Consider the following 23,466-nt stretch of genomic DNA (forward strand, 5'->3'; position numbering starts at 1 on the left):
CTCCCTCTACTTTACCTTTACGCAACCACGTGTGGTCGTTGGAGTGAGAAGACGAGTGTAAGACAGAAGATCTATGTGTATCTCTCCCTAACCTAGCATAATATTTTTCATATTTTATTCATTAAAATACGTAACAATACTAAATATTATTGAAATGAGTGAGAATCTCATTCTTCTGTACATTTATTTTTGATATTATTAGCTATTATTATTGATTATTATGTTAATATAAAATTACTCTACTACCGGCTGGATCACACTGATCTCATAAACTAAAGATTATTCTATATTATTCTATAAAAGAAGTATAGATCAATTTATGGTTTAAAATATTTAATTATTCAACATTATGAGTAACAGTGTGAGGACTTCAATTTTGAGAAAGGTATTTTTTTCTTCATGAATTATAAAATGTTTCTCATAATCAAAGCTAATACTGTTTGGAATCTATTTTTTTTTATTACATTTAATTAGTTTTTTGTTTGTTCTAGATTAAAGACTCTTTACAAGATGTCAATGGTATAAACATACAAAGTATTGCATCTTATTTGCACATAAAAGCACATAAGACAAACGGAGTCTACTGCTTTCTACTCCCGTTGAAAACCAGACAGTATAATATACAGAATGAAGTACAGAATATTATAAATAATGATTCAAATAATATTTTTGATGTCAATCTAAAAGACAACGCAATCTCTTTCAGTCTTTCCAGAGAAAAATGTATTAAAGAAGTTTTGGAACATAACTGTTCCACAATATCAGCTCCAACTTTTGTAAATAATAAACAAAATGTAATAGTGGAGTTCAGCTCACCTAATATTGCAAAACCTTTTCATGTAGGACATTTTAGATCCACGATAATAGGAAATTATGTTGCTAATATCAACAGTTTTATAGAAAATAATGTCAAGAGGATAAATTATTTAGGTGACTGGGGCACGCAATACGGTTTAGTTCAATTAGGAGTTGACATAGCGAATATCACTGAAGACGAAATGAAAAAAAGTCCCATAAAAACTTTATATACAGCATATGTTACTGCCAATAAATTGGCTGAAACCAATTCCGCTATACTGGATCGTGCAAAAGAGATATTTAATGATTTGGAAACTGGCAAGGGAGTCACATGTGAACAATGGAAAGTGTTCAGACAGTATACTGTTGAAGAATTGAAGAGAACTTACAGCAGAATTGGTATTACATTTGATGAATATCATTGGGAATCTATGTACAATGCCAAAAACATGGAAGAAATTGTTACATTAATGGAAAGAATGCAATTATTAATAAAGGATGAAAAAAACAGAAAAGTCGTGAATCTTGATGACAAAAAGAGTGTTCCTGTAATAAAAAGTGATGGCTCTACATTGTATATAGCTAGAGATATTGCTGCAGCTATCGATAGATTTGAAAAAAATAATTTTGATTCTATGTATTATGTTGTGGATAATGCACAGGCGGAACATTTTACAAATTTGTTGGAAATATTGAAACGAATGAAAATGCCATGGGTTGAAAGATTGAAACACGTGAAATTTGGTCGATTACACGGTATGCGTACGAGAAAGGGAAGCGTGACGTTTCTAGAGGATATTTTGGACACTGCCAGAGATATCTCGAAGCAGAAACAAATAGAATCATCTAGTATGTTCATAAGGAAATTATTTTAATTACAACGTAATATCTAGTATCAATTTTATATAGAACTAATTGTAATAATGAACTTTTTTTAGCTACCAAAGTTAATATAAATTCAATAGATAACAGCTCAGATATATTAGGCATTTCTGCAATGATAATTAATGATTTGAAGAGAAAACGACAGCGAGATTATACGTTCGATTGGAACGCGGCATTTGATGTAAGTTAGTCACAGATTATTAGGAAACAATTTATGCGATGTATTAATTTCCTAATTTTTTCGATAAGCTCAGTTGAAAGGGGACACTGGTATAAAATTGCAATACACACACTGTCGACTTGTTAATCTGGAGCGTAATTGCGGCACTGCTTTAATTTCGGAATGTGAGCCAAATGTCTTACGAGAAGAAATCGTCGATGATTTAATTTTGCTAATTGCCAGATTTGAAGAAGTAATACTGAAGTCGTATGAAGAAATGGAACCATGCGTGCTAACAGCATATCTTTTCAACTTAAGGTGCGTACGAATTCTAGAATGTTTTTAATAATTGTCTGACTGAAGTGTACAAGTTTTTTTCCTTTTTACACAGCCATGCGATTGATAAGGCTTTTAAAACATTGAGAGTAAAAAATGAATCGTCTGATGTTGCTAGTCAAAGACTGCTACTGTTTCATACTGCTAGAAACATTCTCGCACAAGGTATGAAATTACTTGGTTTAATACCTCTGGAAGAAATGTAAGGTTTTTTTTTATTTGATATTGAAGATAAAAAGCTACGCATCCACATCCGTATTTAGATTTTGACTAGTCCTTTTTTTATTTTGATTAAATATCAGAAAGTTTTCTTTACTTTCTTGAGACAAATTAAATTGTGCAACGTAATACTATTCGATAACGCTGTTTCATGCGATTTTATTGTATGTAATGTGTAATTACATGATGTTTGAAATAAGCAAATTAACGTTTCTTCCAAGTGAACTTTCTTCTAGCACCTTCTTGACCCCACTTCTTCCTCTCGCGTCTTCTCCAATCTCTCGTTAAAAGTCCAGCTGTTTACAAATAATAGTATTTTTTATTATCTATTATACATTTAATTCCATTGCGATTAAATAATTATGTATGAATCTATACGGAGAATGTTGAATTCTTAATCAATCTATAATTGTGCCTTACCGAGTCGCATTCTTTCAATCGTTGGTTTGTCAACGAAACTACGTAAGCCCCATGCAACACCCCAACGCACAGCGCCCGACTGACCAGTAGGACCTCCACCGTTGACTGTGGCTTCGATATCCACCTTATCGGCCATATCCGTAAAAATTAATGGAAATATAATCTACAACAGATAAAATATGAGGAACATGAGACAACGTTAAAAATTTATCCGAAATGATGTGCTACTGCTGAAAATGAGATCAATTAAATTGGAAGCTGAGATTTAAATATTGGATTGTTGTGATGTGTTTTCGATAAAACAAAATTGCGGATTTATTTTACTCGTAGAAAGAAATACATGTACAACTGAAAAAAAGTAAGAATCGATAAAAACAGTTTAATAACAGCCACCTATAAGTATAGAAATATACATATCTCTAATTGATAAAAAAATGAATTATGAAATTAGTGAAATCATATAGAAATTATGGATTAGAGCATCAGATCGTACCAATATCAGATCATTCCATTTACAAAGAGTTATGTTCTTCCTTTTCTAATGTTGTTACAACATTTTCCAACATTTTGTTCATTTCCAGCATCTGCATTCTTAACAGTTTTATGGCGTCTTCGTTTACTTTCATCATAGCGATCAATTTCTCAATTGCTATTTGGGCGGCGTCGGAGTACTCTTCGCTCCGTCGTTGTTTCAACCACGTGGCATAATCGCTCAAATGAACATCATCGTTCGCATAGGGAACGTTCTTCTGCGCTATCTCATAGGCGGCTTTCATTATATCCTTGGGCAATCGCTTCTCGAGTGGATTCAGCGGCTTTACCACAAGCACGCGTTTTCTGTTTTCAACGTCGATCTTATGATCCGACAACCACTTTCGAAACGCATACGGAATCGAGGTGTTGTGCAGTACCATTTCCGTGAATAGGATCATCTTTGTCTGCCGCACTAACTTTGTGAGTCCTGCATGTTTCCTCAGACCTTGTATATCGTGCACAGCGATGCCGACCAGTAAGTTCATCAAGATCACGGTGACGAACACTATGAACAGCGTGAAGAGGATCTGCGAGCACACCGACAGAGGGTGATAAATAACGAAGGATTTGTCCGTCGATCCGTCATCCGTCTGATTGATGAGTCCTTCAAAATCCAATTCACCGGCCATCATAGCCAGCACCTTGATCAAGCCGGTGAAAGGATTACCGAACGCGGGCTCGCCTGCAAATATCACACAGAAGCTGATGGTGAAGCCGATCAACAGTCCCGAGTACGCTAGCAGAAGCTTGGCGAACTCGAATTGGATCTGCGTGAACATGGCGACGTAGGTGCCGAAGGCCGGCAGCTGGCCTACCATCAGCATCAGATTGGTCCAGGCGCAAAGTATGGCAAACGCGCCGATATAGTTCTGCCAGTCGTAGGTGCGTCCGGTGTAAATGAAGGATGTGACGAACACGCTCATTATCATCACGGCGTCCAGCACGTTGTCGATGTTGGAGAAGTACTGTATCATCGATCTGTAGACCATGAAGCCGAATATCTTCCGCGGTATGGTGATGCATGTAAGCGCCAGCGAGAGGTACCACTCGATTTCGATGACCGGTTTCCGAAAAAGGAAGTCGGCTGCCCGTTTGCTGCTGCATATCTTCGAGCTGTTGGTCTCGTTGTTGTTATAACACTTGTACGCAAGCGCTGTCAGAACGTAAGTAGTCATGCATATCACTGTCAGGGCGTATAAAAATATCCTCAGTAAATAGAGCTTACGAATCTTCTCCCATTTCAGATGCAGAAATGCCATGACTAGCGGATGCGACAGCAAATCCTTGCGGTGCTCCTGCACGAACGTGTTTATGAAGCTGGTCTCGCACTTGTTGTTGCTGGGAAAGAGGATGTCGAAGTGCAGTCGCATCTCGAATTCGCGATTGTGCGACACCGGTCGAGTTAGCCGGATGGACGCGTCCAATCGTTGCCGGAAAATGTGCAACGACTCGGGGATCTTCTTCAGGATGATGTTTAGGGCGGACAGGCCGGTGCACGTGGTTGCACTGATGTCGGCGCCCGCCCAGATGAGCGCGTCCACGCATCGGGACTGCTCGTTCAGCGCGGCGATGTGAAGTGGCGTGAAGCCGGTCCGATCAGCCGCGTTCACGAGGGCGCCGCGTTTCAACAGTAATTGCACCAGCTCGGCGGACGAATCGGTGCTCATCACGGCGAAATGCAGAGGTGTTCTAAGTTCCCTGTCCACGTCGTTAACGTTGGACGCACCTGCCGACAGCAGTTCGACACATGGTAGCGATTGAACGAAACAAGCTACGTGCAACGGCGTTTGACCAAGATGATTTTTCTCGACGACGCTGGCACCGCGATCGAGTATCAGTTTTACCGTCTTCACCGCCTTTGCGCGGACAGCGCTGTGCAGAACGGGCTCGACCACTTCCTGACAGACATAATTCAGCTTGGCGCCGTTGTCCAGTAACGTGTTCGCGGCATGCCAACTGTTGCCGAGCGCCGCGAAATGAAGCGGTCTGTAACGCGTGATCGAGCTTTCGTAGTTCACGTCGGCGCCCTTGCTGATCAAATACTCCACACACGCGACCTTATCGCCCAACGAGGCCGCAAGGATGGCATTCACGCCGGTGCGAGGTTCAACGTAATCATAACGCGCGCCGGCGTTCTCCAGCTCCGGCAGAAGATGCAGCAGACCGCGGTAAGATGCCCAGATGTAAGCGACATTTCGTAATCGATCATCTTTGCACGCGTTCGGTAATACACTGCTTTTCTCCATTTGCAGAAGCAGTTTCGTCTCCGCCGGATCGACGATGGACCATATTGCATATCTCAACTTGGCGCCATTCATGTGGTGATTCTTGCAGTATTTGAGATTGTCGAAGAAGAAGGACTCGTCGGCTGGCGGCGGCTCGCCGGCGTCGATCTCGATTTGATCATTGTTGGACTCCAACATGGTTGCATCACCGATTGTAATTTTTTGCGGATAATCTTCTGTCGCGTAAGTGCATCTCAAGGATCTATAAGTGGAAGCTAGTCTCGCGGTCAGCGAATCATCCTTGTGACGACTGTTGATGAAGCTCCTGGTGTAAATATGGTGTCTGCTCTCGTCGAGGATGACTGGTACCTTCAAAATACCTGTTTCGAGTTTTTCGATTTTAGCCTTCTTTTCCTCCGACAACTTCCCTTCTCGTTCGTTTTCACACATGGTTCTTTTGAGTCAAAATTTATCTATGATAAAAAATAATTTTATCTGTTAGATAATTTCGCTTCAAGTTCAATGATAAACATTCCTTCAGTCTTAGCTCACTTGAATGATTTGCTCGATTGAATCATCTAATCATTGTTATCCGTGCAATCATCTTTCTTTCCGTTATTTCAGCTCTTTCTGTACACCTTGCACACAAGAATTGATATTTCACAATTAATAGTTCTCATCTCACTTGAACTATGTGTGACGATAATAATTCTGTCATTCTGTTCCTCGTCAGAGTTATTTCAGTTGTCAGATGTTATACTGTTTAGTTTCCAACATAAGTGCCGATTTGAAGTTGAGTAATTATGTATCTTTTTATTACTACACGATGATTCGTGTGAAGAGCATCTCAAGCCGCGTGTTCGTACGTCTTTCCACTTCTCCTCTCCCGCTCTTTCCTTCGGCTATCACGTCACGTTCGCGAGTCGCTTAAATCATTTTTAAAGAGGATTCTTATCATTATATTACAGCTTCGAGCACGACCGATTGACTTAATCAAAGCTGCACCTTGTTACACTGATCTGATCATGACTTGCTTTCATCCGCACAGCTTAATGACACGTTCTCTAACGAAGTATACTTGGCATACGCGAGATATGGGTAATAAGGCTAAAGACAGATAATGCTGCTTTCTCTCAGGCTTCTTCTATCAGTGCCAAAAAATTTGAATATTTTCTTTCATTATGAAGAAGAATATATTACTACGTTTTCTCAATTAATTTTGTTTCTTTTTTCTTTTTAGTTTGTACTGTTAGTTTATTGTGTTTCTCGTATATTATTAAATATATTGATACACTAATTTTTAATCAAAATTTGGTAAATATGTGTTAATATTCTAATCTATCTATTGTGTTTAAATGATACGAATAGCGTGATTGTTTTATATTTTTCACTAATATCGCACTCTTTTTGTCACTACTAGCTTTATATGATCGTCACTTCAACTGTCTATTCAATGCTGTCGCTTTTTGAAACGCGTATTTATAAGAATCCAGAAATTGGGTCGAGAAAAACCGAGTTTTCCATTTTAAAATGCAGAACTGAGAAGAGTTTCAGTCACATTTTCTAATTGTGAAGTCTGTGTCGATTCGAGATGACTATCATTGTTCGCTCAATTTCGTGAGCATTACAACGGGCTCAACTGATTCGTACGATCGCGCTATGCGTACTGCATGATCTATCTATTCTGCATGCGTCTCCACCGGTCGGGCGATTGCGCGGAAAGCGGAATTTGCAAGCAGAGGGGCAAAGACGCGTGATGGACAAAATACATAAATATAAGATGTAGGTCGATTTCGAGATTTACTATTTGCGAATCGCGATATACGCGATTTGCCCTTCTGCTATATTCCGGATTAATCTAGATGATGCTGAAAAATACTATTGGAAAATCGTTCGATTCTTATCCTAAGACCTTATATCTGTCAACATTATTATTTACATGTTATCGTGAAAAAGATATCATTAGATATTTGCGATTTTAATCAAATATAATGAATATTTTTCTTGTTGAAAATTAGCGAATAAGGCAAAAAGAATAAGAATTTTTTGCTAAGAGCTATAACAAAAGATTTTATTATATTTTACTAAAATATTTTAATTTCTAGTAAAGAATTTATCCATGGAAAAATAATGAGAGAGATAATTAATTAAATGACAAACAGCTTATGTTTATAAAATGATGCATACAATTATATTTTTAAACATGTTAAATTTTAGAGAAAAAATTGTTTAATTTTTCTAAATAGAATTCTCTATAAGCAGCTTTTTTCTTTTTAAATGACATTATTTAAATTTAAGCAGTTATACGAGCTATTTCTGCAAACTTGTCAAGATGCTCGTATTGCTAAACACATATGTAAAATTTATGTATTTATTAGTAAGAAAATTAAATTTTAGATTTACCTCTATAATTTATATTCGGATTCAATTTTTAGTTAACATTCTAGTATTTATCAATCAATCGACATTTATTCAAATCTCAATTCCGAATTTCATTTTGTTCACTGTCTCCTATTTGATTCATTGTATAAAGTTACATGATTTTCTTCTTTTTATCTTTCATAGTCGAATTTTACTTAACTTTCCGAATTCGAATAGCGTATCTAGTCCTTTCACCGTGGATCACGTGATTGCAATAATATCACGACCGGTTTACGTAATTTTTAATTTTGTATTCCTCGTTAGTATCCACATTTACAAAATATCTGCTCAGAATATTCTCGAATTTGCTAACTTTCTATAAAATGTTTATATACGAAATGTAACTTAAATACATTTAGAAAATTTCTCAGAATATTTCTTTAAGAAACTGCTAATTGCTAAATATTAATATATGAGATGTGTAGACAGAACGCGGAAGTATGTATATGAAGTATGTACATTTTGCTTTAATACTTATTTTAACCCGAATAATTTTAGCATTCGAATTTAAGACACAATTTTGCCTTGGGCGTAATTTTATTGGGGCTGTGAGAATTCTTCGGTTCCATTACGCGATAGACTGTGTAGTGTATTTTTTGTACAATTTTTTAAATCTGTTTTTAGATGATTTGGAGAACTAAAACTACCAAATTATTTTACTAATGAATCTGGCGAATATCATAATGAATTCATAATGAATCTTGGCAAATATCTTATGTGTTTCGAATAGCGTTCGTTCAAAGTACAAAGTTTATATAGATCGTTGCTTCTAAAATTTCAGCCCACTATATTCTCCTTCGAGAGATGGATGTATAATCCAATATCCTAGTTTTAACTCGTTATGGGACTTAACAACGGATTGCTATTTTGAAAGTCGAACTTTTAACATAGGAGAATTTATGCGGAATGGAACCGGTTTTGACAGTCAGTCCATATGTACCGTTAATGTTGCCCACATATGTATTCTTTGATTTCGCTAAAAAAAAACGTCAAAGTAAAACTTGGCTAAAACTTTCTTACTAATTGTAAGTAAATTTTACATACGCGCTTAGCAATTTATCTTCATGGGAAATTTTCGAAAATAATTCGTATGACTATTTATTTAAATTTAAATAACAGTAATTTAAAAAGAGACAAAAATTTATTCATAAAATTCTGTTGAGAAAAATTACATAAGAATAAAAAAAAAGATTAAGATTAAAATATGCTAAGAAATATGCCGACGTGCAAAACCATAAATTAAAAACTACACCAGTCTTAAGACGATATGTTGGTTTGATTAATAATACACATATGTTGAATTTAGAAATAAAGAAATTTTTCCAACAAAGCACACACTCAACTTACAAAAACTTTCTTGTCCAACTGTGAAAGAATGTTTAGAATAAATGTAAATAGGCCATTCTGTTTTCTTCTAAGGTCTCATCAATATTCGTACGTTAGTATTCGCGTCACGAAATTCATTAGAATACAGCAAATACATACTATACATAAACGTCTATACTTTTATACTTTTAACTTTTAAAATATATTTGTATAAATATCTTAAAGGATCAGAAATAAAAGTAAACTAAATGTTCTCATAAAGTAACATTTTTTACAATTACTGTATATAAAGGCAAAATTTCTGTTTGAATGCAGCATTTAATGTGCAAATATGTGTAATGCCCTTAGCGTTTTTTAGTAAAAAAAATTCTATGCATAAAGATGAACGGAATTAACATATCAGACACAACCACGTTTGTATCACAGGACATCTTATCTTATTCAAGAGTTTTATCTTAGCATAAAACTTGCTTGCTGGAAGATACAAAATGTACGAAATTACACAAGAAGTAATAAATTGCCGATGTTTTATGTAGACTGTTTTATGTAATTATTCATGACTCGTATCAATGTCGAATTCCATAAACTCAAGTTTTCAGAGCATTTTTATTATTGCTGGATAATCAAATCTTAAACTTTGAACAGTTCGGCCATTGATTTTGAATATTTTCAACATTCTATCAATGTTTTCTTAACATTAATTTTTCTTGCCGTTGAATTTCATTTATTTACACCGTGTGCCTTTATAAGCTCACGAAGGAGAGTTTGATTCTTCTCGCAAATTTCTCTGAGTTCCGCAATGTCGTCCTTGAATTTGTTGCAATCGTGCGCCAATGTGTCTTCGTCAAAGTTACGACGACGGTAAGCAGCCACGTCAGCTTTGAGACATGCTTTCGCGTAATAAGCCGATGATCCGTAAGTTTTTTTGCGAGTAACGGCAAAACTGTTCTGGCCGTCTCCCTCCTTAGCGATTTTATAGGCAGCCGAGAGAACATCACGCGGTAATCTCTTCTCTCTGGGGTTTAACGGACGCACTGTCAGAACGACTCGCAAAGGTGATGGCAGGAGTAATGCGGTCCATCGTAGCCACTTGTGGAAGCGTTTCGATGGCATAAATCCTAAAAAAATTGCTATCTCCACGTCGTGAATCAGTTTCGTCTGACGAACGAGTTTCGCAAGACCCGCGGTCTTTTGCAGACCCTTGATATCGTGTACGGCTATCCCGATCAGTAGATTCATCAGCACGATTGTCACGAATAAGAGGAACAAGACGAAAGAAAGCTGAGCCGAGACTTTCAGCAGGATCAAAGAAATTCCTTTTATATTTTTATAATCGTCTTTATCATCATCGAAGAAGACGTCGAAGCCCAATTCGCCCGTCATCATCGCGAGAACCTTGATGAGGCCTGTATGTGGGCTGCTGAATGCCTTGGAATGCGGGAAGATCACGCAGAAGCTTGCTGTGAAGCCTACCAGAAGACAGGCATAGGCCAGAAGCAGCTTAAACACTTGTGCTTGCACGCTGGTAAACATGGCGACGTAAGCGCCGAACATCGGTAGCTGCCCTATCATCAGCATCAGATTGCTCCAACCGCAGAGTACGGCAAAGGCGCCCAAGTAATTCTGCCAGTCGTCCGTTCTCCCCGTATACACAAACGAGGTGGCGAATACGCCCAGTATCACGCACCATTCGACCAGATTTTCCATCTGCGTGAAGAACTGCCGGACGGATCGATAGCTGGGTATGACGGTAAATTTGCGAAAGGCTTCCAGAATGGTGAACGTCACCAGCACGTACCAATGAATTTTGAGCACCGTGAGACCCCTATCGGGATACTTGTACAAAAACTTGTAAATGTCGCTCGCGTTCAGGCACAATGACTGCTTGTATGTGTTTCCTTGCGACTCGTTGTAGCATTTGTGAGCAAGAGCGATTATCACCCAGCTCGTGAGAATCAGCACGTATACCAAATAGAAGAGCAGCCGCGCAGCGTAGTATTTCCGGATCTTGTGCCACTCGAGGTGGAGAAAGGACTGGCACAGAGGATGTTCCAGGATCTCCTTGTAGCCCTCCTTCACGAAGCTGTTCAGATAGCCGATTTCGGGCGAGCGACTCCGTCGGTTTCGCCGGTGTTGCAGCAACGGTCGGAAGTCCAGCTGCAACTCGAGCTCGCCCCCGATCAATCCCTGTCGGTTCAGAGTCAAAGACGCGTCCAATCTGCGCTCGAACACGTCCAAGGAAGTCGGGGTCTTGCGCAAGACGATGGACAGAGCGCTGTTGCCGCCGATGGTCCTAGCACTGAGATCCGCCTCGTACTTTATCAGCAAGTTGACGCTTTGTGACAATTCGTTTGAAGCGGCGATGTGAAGCGGCGTGTATCCGTACTTATCGGCTTTGTTCACGTTTGTCCGCCATTTCAGCAGGAGCTCAGTGATGTCGTCGGTTACCAAGGACTTGCCTAAGGCCAGATGTAGCGGTGTCCGACCCTCGTCATCCTCCGCGTTGGGATCTGCGTGTCCCTTCAGCAGAATTTCCACGCATTCCAGAGAATGTGAACGGGCGGCTAAATGCAGCGCTGTGTGTCCTCGATGATTCTTCAATTGTAGATCAGCGTTAGCCTTAACTAGAAGCATCAAGTTGTCTGCTAAACCGGCCTCCGCGGCCAGATGCAGAGCAGTGTCGTTCTTCGCGGTACGTAAATCCACTTGACAACCGGCTTTCAGAAGTATGCTCAAGCAAATCGGGTCGCCTCCGTCGATCGCGTGATGAATAGCGGCGTATCCGTCCTGATCTAAGCGATCCAGTTCCTTGCTGTTCGGCACCAATAGAGAAAGCACGCGGAGAGCCTTCGTTCGCGCGGCCACGTGCAGTACCGTTTCTTCAGAATCGTGTGGAGATTCCTGACTGATACCTCGCTGCAGAAAATACCGGGTGACGTCGACCGCGTCACCGAAAGCGGCGTAATGAAACGGCGTGTGCTTCGACTTGGTATCGATGCTCGCTCCCTGCTCTGTCAAATACTTGACGCCGTCCAGACAATTGCGAAATGCGCACAGGTGTAACGGCGTGAGACCATGATCGGGCTCGGTGTAGTCGACATTGGCTCCGCGTTTGCACAAACGACGAATGAGATCCGTCTGACCCATGAAACTTGCTTGCAACAGCAGAATATTGATCTCGTTGGACTTGAAGTTTCCCAAAAATACTTCCGTTTTTGCCTCATCTGCTTTGTTCCGTTCCAGATTCTCCCAGATCTGTGATTTGCAGCCTACACGTCTTCGATGTTCCGTCAGTATGTTGCTGATTAAGTCTTCGTTGATACGCAAGGAGGTACGATTGACCTCCTCGGAACTGGCACATTCGCTGATGACAGAGTAATTTTCTATCATAGGTATATCTCTCTTCATAGAAGTTGTCGGACTGTTCGGAGATGGTGGCGATTCGTTCTGGCCACAATCATCCTCGAACTGAGTAACATTTTGTTTAGCGCGTTTGCTTTTTAGCCGAGTTAAAAACAGGGAAGCTGCACTCGTGCGTGCCAATAGCATCGGAAAAGTCTTTGATACTCGTTCTCCGGATTCCTCCATTTCTTTTATCGGTGAGGAAGATGCAAAGTTGGCACTGAAACTATCTACCATCTCCGCCTGCTCTGCCGTATTAAATTCAATTGCCTATAAATAAGATATTAAATTTACAATCATAAACAACAATATTTCAATATATATCATCCACTTTTCCTCGATATATAAAAAACTCTAAGTTGATTCAAATTTAGTAGTATATTGTGCAGGCATTACAATATCACATTGAAATCTATCGCAAGCATCAAAGCACATCGCACAAAAATTAATTGGAAAATCGGTCATATAGTAAAGATAATCTGTTATCTCAATGAACAAACAGTATTTATATCTCTCATATGTTATACTCTTTCACAAACTTGATATCAAATAATATATTTATGCGACAATAATTTTAGCGACCGACTTACTACAAAGATAGAAAGATAGAAATACAGGAAGTTTATATACCCGATAAGAAATCTTTCAATAAATCTTTCATACAGCAATATCTTATTAATTCATGTAATAATCATTTAAAAATGTCATAAATATTTTTAAAAAATTATATTTAAATGACTAAACATTGAACAATTCCAAGGTATTTAACTATTATATCAGTCTTTTCAATTTTATTCTATTAAAAACAAATAACCAAAAGTAAAAAATAAAAATATTAAAATAAATTATAAAAAATATTGAAAATATGAATATTAAATAAAAGTCAAATATAAAAATAAATCAAAGTTACATATGAAAGTGAATAGAAATTAAATACAAAGCTAAATGGAAGTTTCAATTATACAGAAACAAACATCATGTAACGACCATCATGTTGTGTTCGATTTAAAAACAAATTGCTGTCAGTTGATAAAGTACCCTTCAAAGATGCTTATGCGATATATTTCGGACTTAATGTAATGATTCAGTTATTACAAAAAAGTGCCAGACAATACGCGACCGACATCACGACGGAGATGGTTTGAAGATGAAAAAGTACCTTATGCATTCACGGCACGAGACGAAGCTCGGCAGCGGGCGTTGATGACCATCTCGATCGCATTACCTCGTTCTCTTGCCAGATCAATTCACACTGAGAGCGAGAAAGCGTATAGCTCCATCGTACCGGTTATACCGGTGAGAGAGGCTTAGGGGCCACATGTATCTGATGTGAGCAACCGGTTATCAAAGATGTGCAGAGTCGCACAAAAAAGCCACCTTTCTTGAAGGACGCATGTATTTTTCACATTTCACATTCTTAACAATATGCATCACAGAATCATCAAAAAATAAATTCTTTTCTCAATATATGTATTTCTCCTCAATGCATTATCAATCCCTTAAATCTGTGATTAAACATGTGTCACTGTGTTAAAATAAATATTAACATTTTTAATCTCAGCACTTGTAAGCTTTTGTACTTGAGTTTCTTCGATGTAAACGTATTGTAACGGATCTATAATTAAGATTTTTGTATCTTCACTTGCAGCATTAGAAAAAAAAATTTAGTTGAAATTTTTTTATATAAATGTAATGCTTTTAAAAGCTAAAAGATTATTTTGCTAATTAAATTTTTCAAGTTAACTCTGAAAATATCAAATATATTTTAGGTGAACCACAGTTTATTTATTGTCATTATATTTAACTTTTAAATCAGAAGATTCGACTCAGCCGCAAATATAATTATACATATATTAATTTGAATTGTATAATTATTTCGGAACAATGCGTTCCTTTATAAGATGATCTTTCTAAAGCGATTTAGACTTTCAAGTCAATAAATTCAACTGACATGAGATTCGATTAAATGATTTCTCTGACCTAAATGCCAAAAGTAAGCTAATAGTGTGTACGATGTTGTAATGAATTGCATATTCTGATACAAATAAAACAGTTTGTTTGATAGCCGATAAAGCTATCAGAAGTCTATTTACTATAGCTTTACTATAGTTTTACTTCACACTTAATAAATTTAATTACAAAGTATCACGTTGAATGACGTAAAAGTTAGGTTGCGAAATAACTTGTTTATTGCGTAACAAATAATAATCTTTAGTCAAATTATATAGTGCACTGTACAAAATTTCAGATTTCTATTAAAGTTTAAAGTATTTTAACAAATTTAATATTGATTTTTTTAAACACAAAAATATATAAAATTTATATTGCAAAAATCTAGAAACATTGAAAATAATGTTTAGAATCATAAATCTAATATAGATTCTTTTAATAAATACTTTAAAAGTGCGAAAAAACCAATAAAATATAAAAAGAATTATTGAAAACTTAATTAACTCACCTGTTCGCGATGCCAAATAGCTTCAAAGTATGTTATATTCTGTCCATTAATAATGATTTTTCCAGAGCCATTACCCCAAATTGTCACTTCGCCTCTTGCAGATTTCCTCATGCAGTCTGAAATTATTCATGATGTTAGTAATGATCAGTCATAATTAGTAATGAGGTTGACAAATTTGACGTATATTGATTTTCTAGCTATTTGCAAATGTTAAGACTCCTTCTAACTTACTTTTGACTATGATATATGGTCTTCCTGTGCTGTCAAATTCCAACTATACACATAAAAATAAATTTTGGTATTAACTATACTTTTTTTCTTATTATAAATGCACAAAAATACTTACAGGTGGTATTGATGCTTCATTAGAATGAGAAACAAGTGCTTTTCTGTATTTTATAATGAAATCTGTTACACGCTTTGAGAGAGGATGATCACTTAGTCGCTCTAACGTTGTAATAAGATAATTGTACTAAAAAAATTACACACATTTATGTCATATAATACATGAACATGTTTCTTTAAAAGATTAGAGTAATAGTAATATCGTTATTAATATTATTTTTTATTCACCTCTCTATCTTTGAGATTTTCAAGAAGTTTTTGTTCAATCTCCTGTTTTGATAACCATGTGAAACCTTCCAGATCACTGAAAACATAATAAAATACATCTTTAACAGATAATCATACTTATTATATTTAGCATTATATTAGCATATTTATTATTATATAAATTAATATTTCTAATATTAATATAATAAAGTAATATAAAATTGTCAAATGTGGTGTATGTATATTCATTCAATGTAAGTTAAACAATAAACATCAAACATACATTTTGTCCACAGGTAATGTTCCTTTCCTTATTAATGAATCTTCAATGCCATTTAGAGATTTGATTTTCTCCACAATATTCTATATAAAAATATAAAAATATTTCTGTCAAACACTACTTTCTTTTATATTATTATATATTATATTATATAACTTACATATAATGTCTCATAATAATTTGGTTTAGAAGTATAAAACATAGAGTGATGAGGTCTTCCAGATTCATCAAATTCTGCTGCTTTTCTAATTGGATAAATCTCTTCTGGATGTTTCATTAATGGTCGAGCTTTAGGCTCAAATAATCCTGATGGAAACAAATATGCAATTGATCTCTGAAAATAATAATTACATTTTAAATATAACATTTTATATTCAGATATTTAATTCAAATAAATATCAACTCAAATATTCATGATTTACATAATTACATACATCTATATCTTCTTGTGTAAAACACTCTGGATCTTCACCCATCATATTAGCCAAGTGTCTTTTTCCTATTTCATATTCTGCAATCTTATTCTTCATAAATTCATCTAATAAAAATAAATAAATTCATAAAATATTTTATAAATTGTTACTATATATTATCAGTCATGCAAAATATTACTGAGTATTCCAAGTAAAAAAAAAAAAAAAATAAATCAATTATTACCATGTTCTCTTGCACGTTTTAAATAAGCCACCATAGCTTTGCTCATCTTTTTGTTTGGTTTATTGAAATCACTTTCCAATATATTGTTGATTTCATCATCAGACGTTGTATATAATCTTGATGTAATATGTTGTATATTATTCTACAATCATAAAATAATTAATACAATATAATTAATACAAACATAATTGAAATAAAAAATTATATTGAATAGCTAATAACTTGATTACAAAGAACTGCTAATTATTTTTTCAAACTTACTGAACGTTGGGCATTTAAAAGTGAACCAGCAACATTGTTTCTTAGATTAATAAAACGTCGAAAATATGGATGACGTGTGAAAACAGATACAGCCATAATTGCTGCTTGCCAACAATTACAACAAACTGTTTTTTAACTAATTTTTAATCGATAATTTAGTAGTATTTGGGTTAATCTATCGACATACTAGAATAAACTGCATGTGGATTTTTCAGGTTAGATGAAGTTAAAGTTAGGTTAGATTCGAGCCATACATTCAATTACATTATCATTTTAAATATTAAAAAATTATATATAATTATTGCAAATAAATTTACTATTTTACTTATTTCAAATATTAAAAATTAAAATATAAATTTTTCTGCATTAATTTTGGTAAAGTTGTCGTACTGCTTCAGCGTTTCGAGAGACATCTATCGCTCGTCGATGAATGCAGAGTCATTTTTTTACGTGAACGCGTTGTGCCAAGTCGTATTCAAATCACTCCGTATTTTTACCTGTTTAAAAGTTTTTACTGTTTAAAAGTTTATGCTCTACGCGAGTGTAGTTGTCGTGAGTGGCCACGAGTGTCTCGTAAAGTGTAGAATAACGCATAAATGTTAATGACGCATGAAACATCGGGTTTTATTGTTATTATTGCAGTTTTAATATGTGTCTATCTGCTGCCGTGTACCGTAATTCATTCCTTATATTTCACACCGAAGAAAACTGCAACAGATACGCCTTCATTCTCAGGTATGCACATATCATTGCTCTATAATTAGCTGGGTTAATTTTTATAATAATTCTCTGTTTTTATCATTTATTGACCGATTTTTCGAATTTTACTTCTGTATTGATAGTGTGAAGTTTGCCGCTTTGATCTTGCGCTTCGAGAATTGCAATTATCTATCGCTTCTCGATAGTACTAAAGGCGTATCCATAAGAAGATGTATAAGGAAATGGACCAATCCATTTTCCGATGCATATGCTTATGTGCTATGCAAGTTTATGTGAATATATCCTAATATCACACGGTTACGTGCACGCCGGGGCCAATCATATTCAAAGCGCTCTGTATTTCTTATAACTGTTACTATTTAAAAATTTATTTTGAGCGCGAAAAGTTGTTGTGAGTGTCTCGTAAAGTGTGGAAGGTTGCTGACGCCTGACACGTTTTATTATTGTTATTGCAGTTTTAATATCTGTGCTTGCGGTTAGTCGAAATCCTGTATATTTCATACTGAAGGAAACTACACAGATGCGTCTTCATTGTCAAGTATGTACATGCTATTATTCTATAATTAGCTGCACCATTTTAATAATTTGCCGTTTTTTGCCATTTATTACGATACCTCGAATTTTATTTCTATATTGATCAGTACGAAGTACTGCTCTGATTATTTTGACGCTTCGAAAATTGCAATCATCTATCGCTTCTCAATAGATATTAATGTCAGTCAATTATGTGCAAGATATCATGTTCAAATTGTTCTGTATTTCTTGTAATTTTCTTGTATTTCCAAAGTGGATCTTGATTGCGAATTATTGCGAGTATTTCTAAAGAGCTGAACACTCGTAATACATTAAATATCATGTTAATATTATACGTTATTATACATTAACATTACAATTTAAATATTCAACAATTGTATCGATAATGACATAGAAAGAACTACCAGAACAGGTGAGAAATATTTTATGGAATAATTTTATTTCATTTATTTTCTTTAATAATATAAAATTACATATGTTAATAACACGAGATGCATATGTTACAATATTTCACAACGTAATGCGTCTTTGACGCGAGTATGAATACGATTTGGAAGCAATTTAAAGATCTTGTTTTTGTTTAAACAATGCTATCGGGTCGATGTGCTATCACGTATAAAAGTATCAATACGTCAAGTCACGTTTTGATTCATAAGCAGTGGTGGATCCATATCATCTCTCTTCAGCAGTCTGAAGCTGATATTTAAATTTTTTTTTTTAATACTTGGTTTACAGATATGCATTTATTATTAGCAAAGTTTTGATATAAAAGACATTTACACAAAAAATAACGTTTCAAAAATAGATGCACTAGGAAAAATAACTAACATAAATTTTATTTTAATACAATTCAACAAAATAATTAAATTTTAAAATTGATAAAAAAAAACTTGAAACTTGCTTCGTTTAAGAAATGTCAATCGAAATGATATGTATCTCTTGATCCTAGAGCTTTAAAACTTCTAACATAGCGGTAGAACTGCCACTGTTTGTCGACTGCAAAGTTGAAATTGCTAGAATTCGATCATCTCTGCGGAGATTCGATTTCGCGTTATTTGCTTCCTACGTGAAAAATTCGAAGACTTTTGCTTGAGAAAACAATCGCGCACATTTTATTATTCGATCGATGAAATTAGATTTACCTGTGGGTATAAATAGTACGAGAACTATATTACAAAAATATACAGCGTCCTTAAATCGACGCCAGCTACATCCACATTGAATCGTTTCAACGACGGCAATTTCTTATCTCTACACTAATTACATAAATACATCTTATATACATCCTTCGCTTATTAATTGATAGAAACAGTTGCGTTCATACGTGAACTTCTTACTTTGAAATAAAAGCACGGAAGATTATATTGACGGATGATATCGTTTCTTTTGCTATTTTCGATTTGTTAAAAAGTACATTAATGCACATTTATTTCTGTATGTCGTGTGTCTCGTGTGACACTTTTAGGCAAAGGTAAACAGCCAATTACGAAGGTAGTAAGATATAACCAGAAAGTGTTACTATCAAGTTAACCAGCATAATTCCGTTAACCGCCAGGCTTCTACACACAACTGAACTTGACACCTGAAAATTTAACAACAATATAAATTATAAGAAATAAGGATATCTTTCCGAGATGTTTTTGCACATGCTTTCAATCGCGCTAATATTAGCCTTTACAATCTTATTTTTATATAAAATATTTTATACATTGAGGAATATCGTTCGTTTCCAATTATCTGTACGATATAAATTTTTAAAGACATTTTTACTTGTTTTTAAATTCAAAAAGAGTGTGCATTTTATCAGATGTTCTCGGAATCGATACGCGCTCGATTGTGTAATGTTAACAGTCTAAGTAGAGTTAAATATGTGTACCGTCGTCACTGGAGTAGCAATTGTGACAGTGGAGTTTATGATTGCGAACGCGTACATCCGTTCCCATCAATCCGTCGCCTAGACGCACATGGCATACACAACACTTGAAACACTCCATATGATAAAACAAGCGTAGGCTTTCAATTATCATCGCAGCACCTCGACCTAAAAAATCGTAAAAATTATGTTAATAATACGTTAGGAATGATATTAAGCCATATAATGGTGAGATAAAATCTTGGAGCTCGGTCGGTTACCTAATTCTTCCCCGCAATGCGAACATTTTTTCTTTCCGCTCACGCTCAGCATTTTTTCTTGATTTCCGTTGGTATTTGCAACTGGTGCATGTTGTGTCTTTTGAGACTGCAGCGTGTATTGTTGTGGTTGCATAGTCGATAGGTGTTCTTGGCTGTGAACTTGTTCCGGTCTAAAAGAACAAAAAATTATTTTGCATTTATAACTGATCTTACGTTTCTCGATAAAAAATTATTTTTACATTACATTTTATTATTATGCAGTATTTACCTTCTTCTTGCCGAGAGAGGTTTCTCTTGCGTTTTATTCTGTACCCTCTGGGTTAGAGTTTGTATAATAGAATCAGGTAGCGGTTTGCTATCTGTCCGAGTTGGAACATTATATAGCACAGAGGTGCCAGTTACATGTGGTTGAGATTTCCGCGCCGGTGATCGTTGGTTTCTCTCATTAATCCTCCGTTGTTCCGCCTCCTGTCAAGGAAAGATACTGGTTAGGTTGGTAAAGATAGTAGAACTTATCAATATAATCTCATACATTGCTACATGTATATTCGATAACAAAATTATTTTAAAGTTTATCAGAAATTTTCAATTTAATTAAATACTAATAAATTAACTGATTATTTACACGATAAAGATATTTTAAAACTTCTAAGAAATTAAGTAAAAAAATCTTATTTCAATAAAAAAAATTATTTTTGCAATTTTTTTTAGTAAATTTAATGTGCACTTAAAGATTATATTACAAATTTACATCATTTTAATTAAGATTATTTTAATGCGCACCTGAATAATCCAATGTTGATAGTTTACATCATGTGCGCCTCTCGGTACGTCGCTCTTCCTTCGCTGCACCCATTGATCACCTTGAACGATTCGTGGTCGTGGTACTGCGCTTAATGCTTGTAAGGTTTGCCTAGACATTTGCTGGCCAGCGTGATTCGTCGCCGACGCACTTTCCCTAATTGCTGCGTCTACTTGTTGAGGAATCGAGTCCGCAGATGGTATACGGCTGTTCCTATACATTCGCAATTAAACAAGGATATTATTTTATATTTATTTGTTTCATTAACTTACAAATTAAAATTATTTTAATTGAAATTTAATTATTACTTTCTTTACGTAATACAATGAAAGAGAATTTAATATTATGCATCGAAAACATTAAATTTATACAATGATCTACTAACCTGATAGTAACATCTCGCTGTCTCTGATCCGGCATACGTGGTTTATTGAGTGGAACGGGTGGAGGAGGTGGTCTTCTTCTTGACATGTCTTGAAATTGTAAGTTCGGCATCGAAGATCTATAATTCACTGTGGCAGGTGTATGATATTTGTATTGTTGTGTGTTTTTAACGGAATTCTGTGCAACGTCCTGCAAGGATTTCCACTGTTCCTGTAGTTGCTCGGCCAATCTAAGTTGTTTTTGTTCGCGATAAGCCAAATTATTGCGCTGTCTCTTTAATTCTTCTTGCTCCAATTGTAAAAGTTCCCTTTCCACTCGCAACACTTCCTAAAGAGATAATATACATTTTCGATTAGCTATGATATTTGCAATCTTTATTTACCTAATACATATCTAAAATGCTAAGCTATTGTGTTATATTCTTTAGATTCTAATTATTTCTTTCTAAATGAATGTAGTTGTCACTAAAAATAACAAAAACTGAAATCATATCAAATATCTTTAAATTAATAAGTAAATATATTCTTTTTTGAAATATTGTCAATTCTTATTTGTCACTTTAGATTTCAAAAAAAAATATATTCACAAAATTCACAATATATTTTGTAATAAATGAAATAAAATATCTTGTGGCATGATTAATTTATTTACGTAACGTATTGTTATGTAAATAAAGAAATCGTATCGAATCAAGTTAGCTTCAGATTAGTTAAAGTACCCAAGAGATACTTAAAAGAAATGGTAAGAAGAAAAAGTAAATGGCATTCCTATATGAATATTTATATTGCATTATATAAAAGTGCATGCGAACTAAAAAAGTGATGAATACAGTGACAACTGTTGCCTTACCCCGGAAGGGAATTCATCTTCGTTGTTGCTCAACCCAGCACCGACCAATGCCTTGCTCTGCGAATAATTAGCAACGATCCCTCCATCAATATTTACACTACGCCATATATTTGATTTGCACCATACTACGATTGAACGATCACATCCTTCGGGCAATGTTGCAATAACAAACGTGACTATCTCGCGGTTTCTCAATGTGTAAATGAAAGTATCAAGGAGCGGATAAGACGTTAATGAGAATAAAGATAACATCACCCCAAGGATAATGACATCTCCAAGCTATCGGTTAAAAAATGCGTGCTTTGCTACAGAAAATTGGTGCGTGATTTCGAGTTTTTTTTTTCAAAAAAGATAAATAGAAATGTAGAAAAAATATACTCGAAAGGTAAAGATCGCATTCTAAATGTACTATCTACTTATAATCATCGACTTTCTCTTTCTACATTAGTGTCGCTCGAAAAATAAAGCGAGTGATTTGTCTCACCTCTTGCTCGCGAATTTGACTTTCCATCGAACGAATGCGCATCTCCTCTTTGCGACACGCATCAGCGACTCTCCGCTCCTTCTCTTCGATCTCGTTTTGCATCCTCAGTTGTCCGGACTGTATCTCACGCGCCTCGTCCTTTCGCTTGTCTCCGACGTACTTCGCTTCCTCCTCTGTCGTTCGCGCCTGGGCCTCCCGCTGTTTCGCTGTTTCATGTTGCTGCTGCTGCTGCTGCTGCTGTTGCTCGTGCGCGGAAGCATCCTCCTGCTTGCGTGCGTTGTCGTCCTTCTTGCGAAACGCGTCCTCGTTGCAGCGCAATATAGCTTCCCTCTCCAATTGCATCTTCTCTTCCTCGAGCTCACGTAATTTGTGGGCCAATCTTTCCCCCAAGTCACTGTCGCGTCATAAATGTATATTTGATTTGATTTTTTTTATTCTCAATCCGAGTTAAACGATTTTTTAACGCGTAAAATTGCACGGAATTTTGTTTCGTATGGAAAGTTTCATTAAAATCGTAACCAAGTTTTTATTTCGATAATCGACGGACAAAAAGACATTACGGAGACCTCGAATAAACATCCGAAAGATATTTGAAAGATTTAAATATCTTTCTAATGCTTATTAGA

The 23,466-nt window shown here is 35.7% G+C and overlaps 5 protein-coding genes across 12 annotated transcripts in view; 2 read left to right on the forward strand and 3 right to left on the reverse strand.

The window, feature by feature from the left end:
* Positions 1 to 51: 51 nt before the first annotated feature.
* Positions 52 to 2,981, forward strand: ArgRS-m (arginyl-tRNA synthetase, mitochondrial). 2 transcript variants are annotated; one of them, XM_067349635.1, is made up of 5 exons: positions 52 to 385; positions 492 to 1,647; positions 1,737 to 1,864; positions 1,938 to 2,161; positions 2,235 to 2,981. In XM_067349635.1, exons 1-5 carry the CDS (start codon positions 350 to 352, stop codon positions 2,383 to 2,385), a joined length of 1,695 nt encoding a protein of 564 aa, XP_067205736.1. In that variant the 5' UTR covers positions 52 to 349; the 3' UTR covers positions 2,386 to 2,981. The 2 variants fall into 2 exon arrangements, with proteins under 2 accessions (XP_067205736.1, XP_067205737.1); XM_067349636.1 differs by lacking the exon at positions 52 to 385 and having other exon boundaries at positions 492 to 632; positions 707 to 1,647.
* wtrw (water witch) lies at positions 2,845 to 15,174 on the reverse strand. The gene is made up of 4 exons (XM_067349324.1): positions 13,886 to 15,174; positions 10,048 to 12,996; positions 3,312 to 6,039; positions 2,845 to 2,981 (listed from the first exon to the last, which is right to left on the reverse strand). The coding sequence occupies exons 1-3, from the start codon at positions 13,892 to 13,894 to the stop codon at positions 3,331 to 3,333; spliced, it is 5,667 nt and encodes a 1,888-aa protein (XP_067205425.1). The 5' UTR covers positions 13,895 to 15,174; the 3' UTR covers positions 2,845 to 2,981; positions 3,312 to 3,330.
* Positions 13,895 to 17,030, reverse strand: mRpS9 (mitochondrial ribosomal protein S9). Its single transcript, XM_012359670.2, has 9 exons — positions 16,935 to 17,030; positions 16,674 to 16,815; positions 16,451 to 16,554; positions 16,177 to 16,350; positions 16,020 to 16,099; positions 15,758 to 15,833; positions 15,416 to 15,458; positions 15,185 to 15,300; positions 13,895 to 13,978 (listed from the first exon to the last, which is right to left on the reverse strand). The coding sequence occupies exons 1-9, from the start codon at positions 17,028 to 17,030 to the stop codon at positions 13,895 to 13,897; spliced, it is 915 nt and encodes a 304-aa protein (XP_012215093.2).
* Positions 17,031 to 17,461: 431 nt separating this feature from the next.
* The window catches only part of mTerf5 (mitochondrial transcription termination factor 5), a 90,886-nt gene continuing 84,881 nt past the window's right edge, over positions 17,462 to 23,466 (forward strand). The window contains exons 1-2 of one of the 2 annotated variants that reach the window (XM_067349639.1): positions 17,462 to 17,669; positions 18,110 to 18,192. The gene's annotated coding sequence lies outside the window, so the exon portion shown is untranslated. Of the gene's footprint in view, positions 17,670 to 18,091; positions 18,193 to 23,466 lie in introns of those variants that run through there. The other variant, XM_067349640.1, reaches the window with a different exon arrangement.
* Positions 18,609 to 23,466, reverse strand: part of smash (smallish) — a 50,029-nt gene continuing 45,171 nt past the window's right edge. For 5 of the 6 annotated variants that reach the window (XM_012359703.2, XM_067349600.1, XM_067349599.1 and 2 more), the window contains 8 exons: positions 22,841 to 23,234; positions 22,357 to 22,413; positions 21,509 to 21,834; positions 21,105 to 21,336; positions 20,590 to 20,789; positions 20,322 to 20,491; positions 20,065 to 20,229; positions 18,609 to 19,770 (listed from right to left, as the gene is read on the reverse strand). In XM_012359703.2, the coding sequence (XP_012215126.1) occupies positions 19,748 to 19,770; positions 20,065 to 20,229; positions 20,322 to 20,491; positions 20,590 to 20,789; positions 21,105 to 21,336; positions 21,509 to 21,834; positions 22,357 to 22,413; positions 22,841 to 23,234 (1,567 nt within the window). In that variant the 3' untranslated portion in view covers positions 18,609 to 19,747. The remainder of the gene's footprint in view (positions 19,771 to 20,064; positions 20,230 to 20,321; positions 20,492 to 20,589; positions 20,790 to 21,104; positions 21,337 to 21,508; positions 21,835 to 22,356; positions 22,414 to 22,840; positions 23,235 to 23,466) is intronic. The other variant, XM_067349601.1, reaches the window with a different exon arrangement.

Source organism: Linepithema humile, chromosome 2, assembly GCF_040581485.1.
Source record: "Linepithema humile isolate Giens D197 chromosome 2, Lhum_UNIL_v1.0, whole genome shotgun sequence".
NCBI classification, from domain to species: domain Eukaryota; kingdom Metazoa; phylum Arthropoda; class Insecta; order Hymenoptera; family Formicidae; genus Linepithema; species Linepithema humile.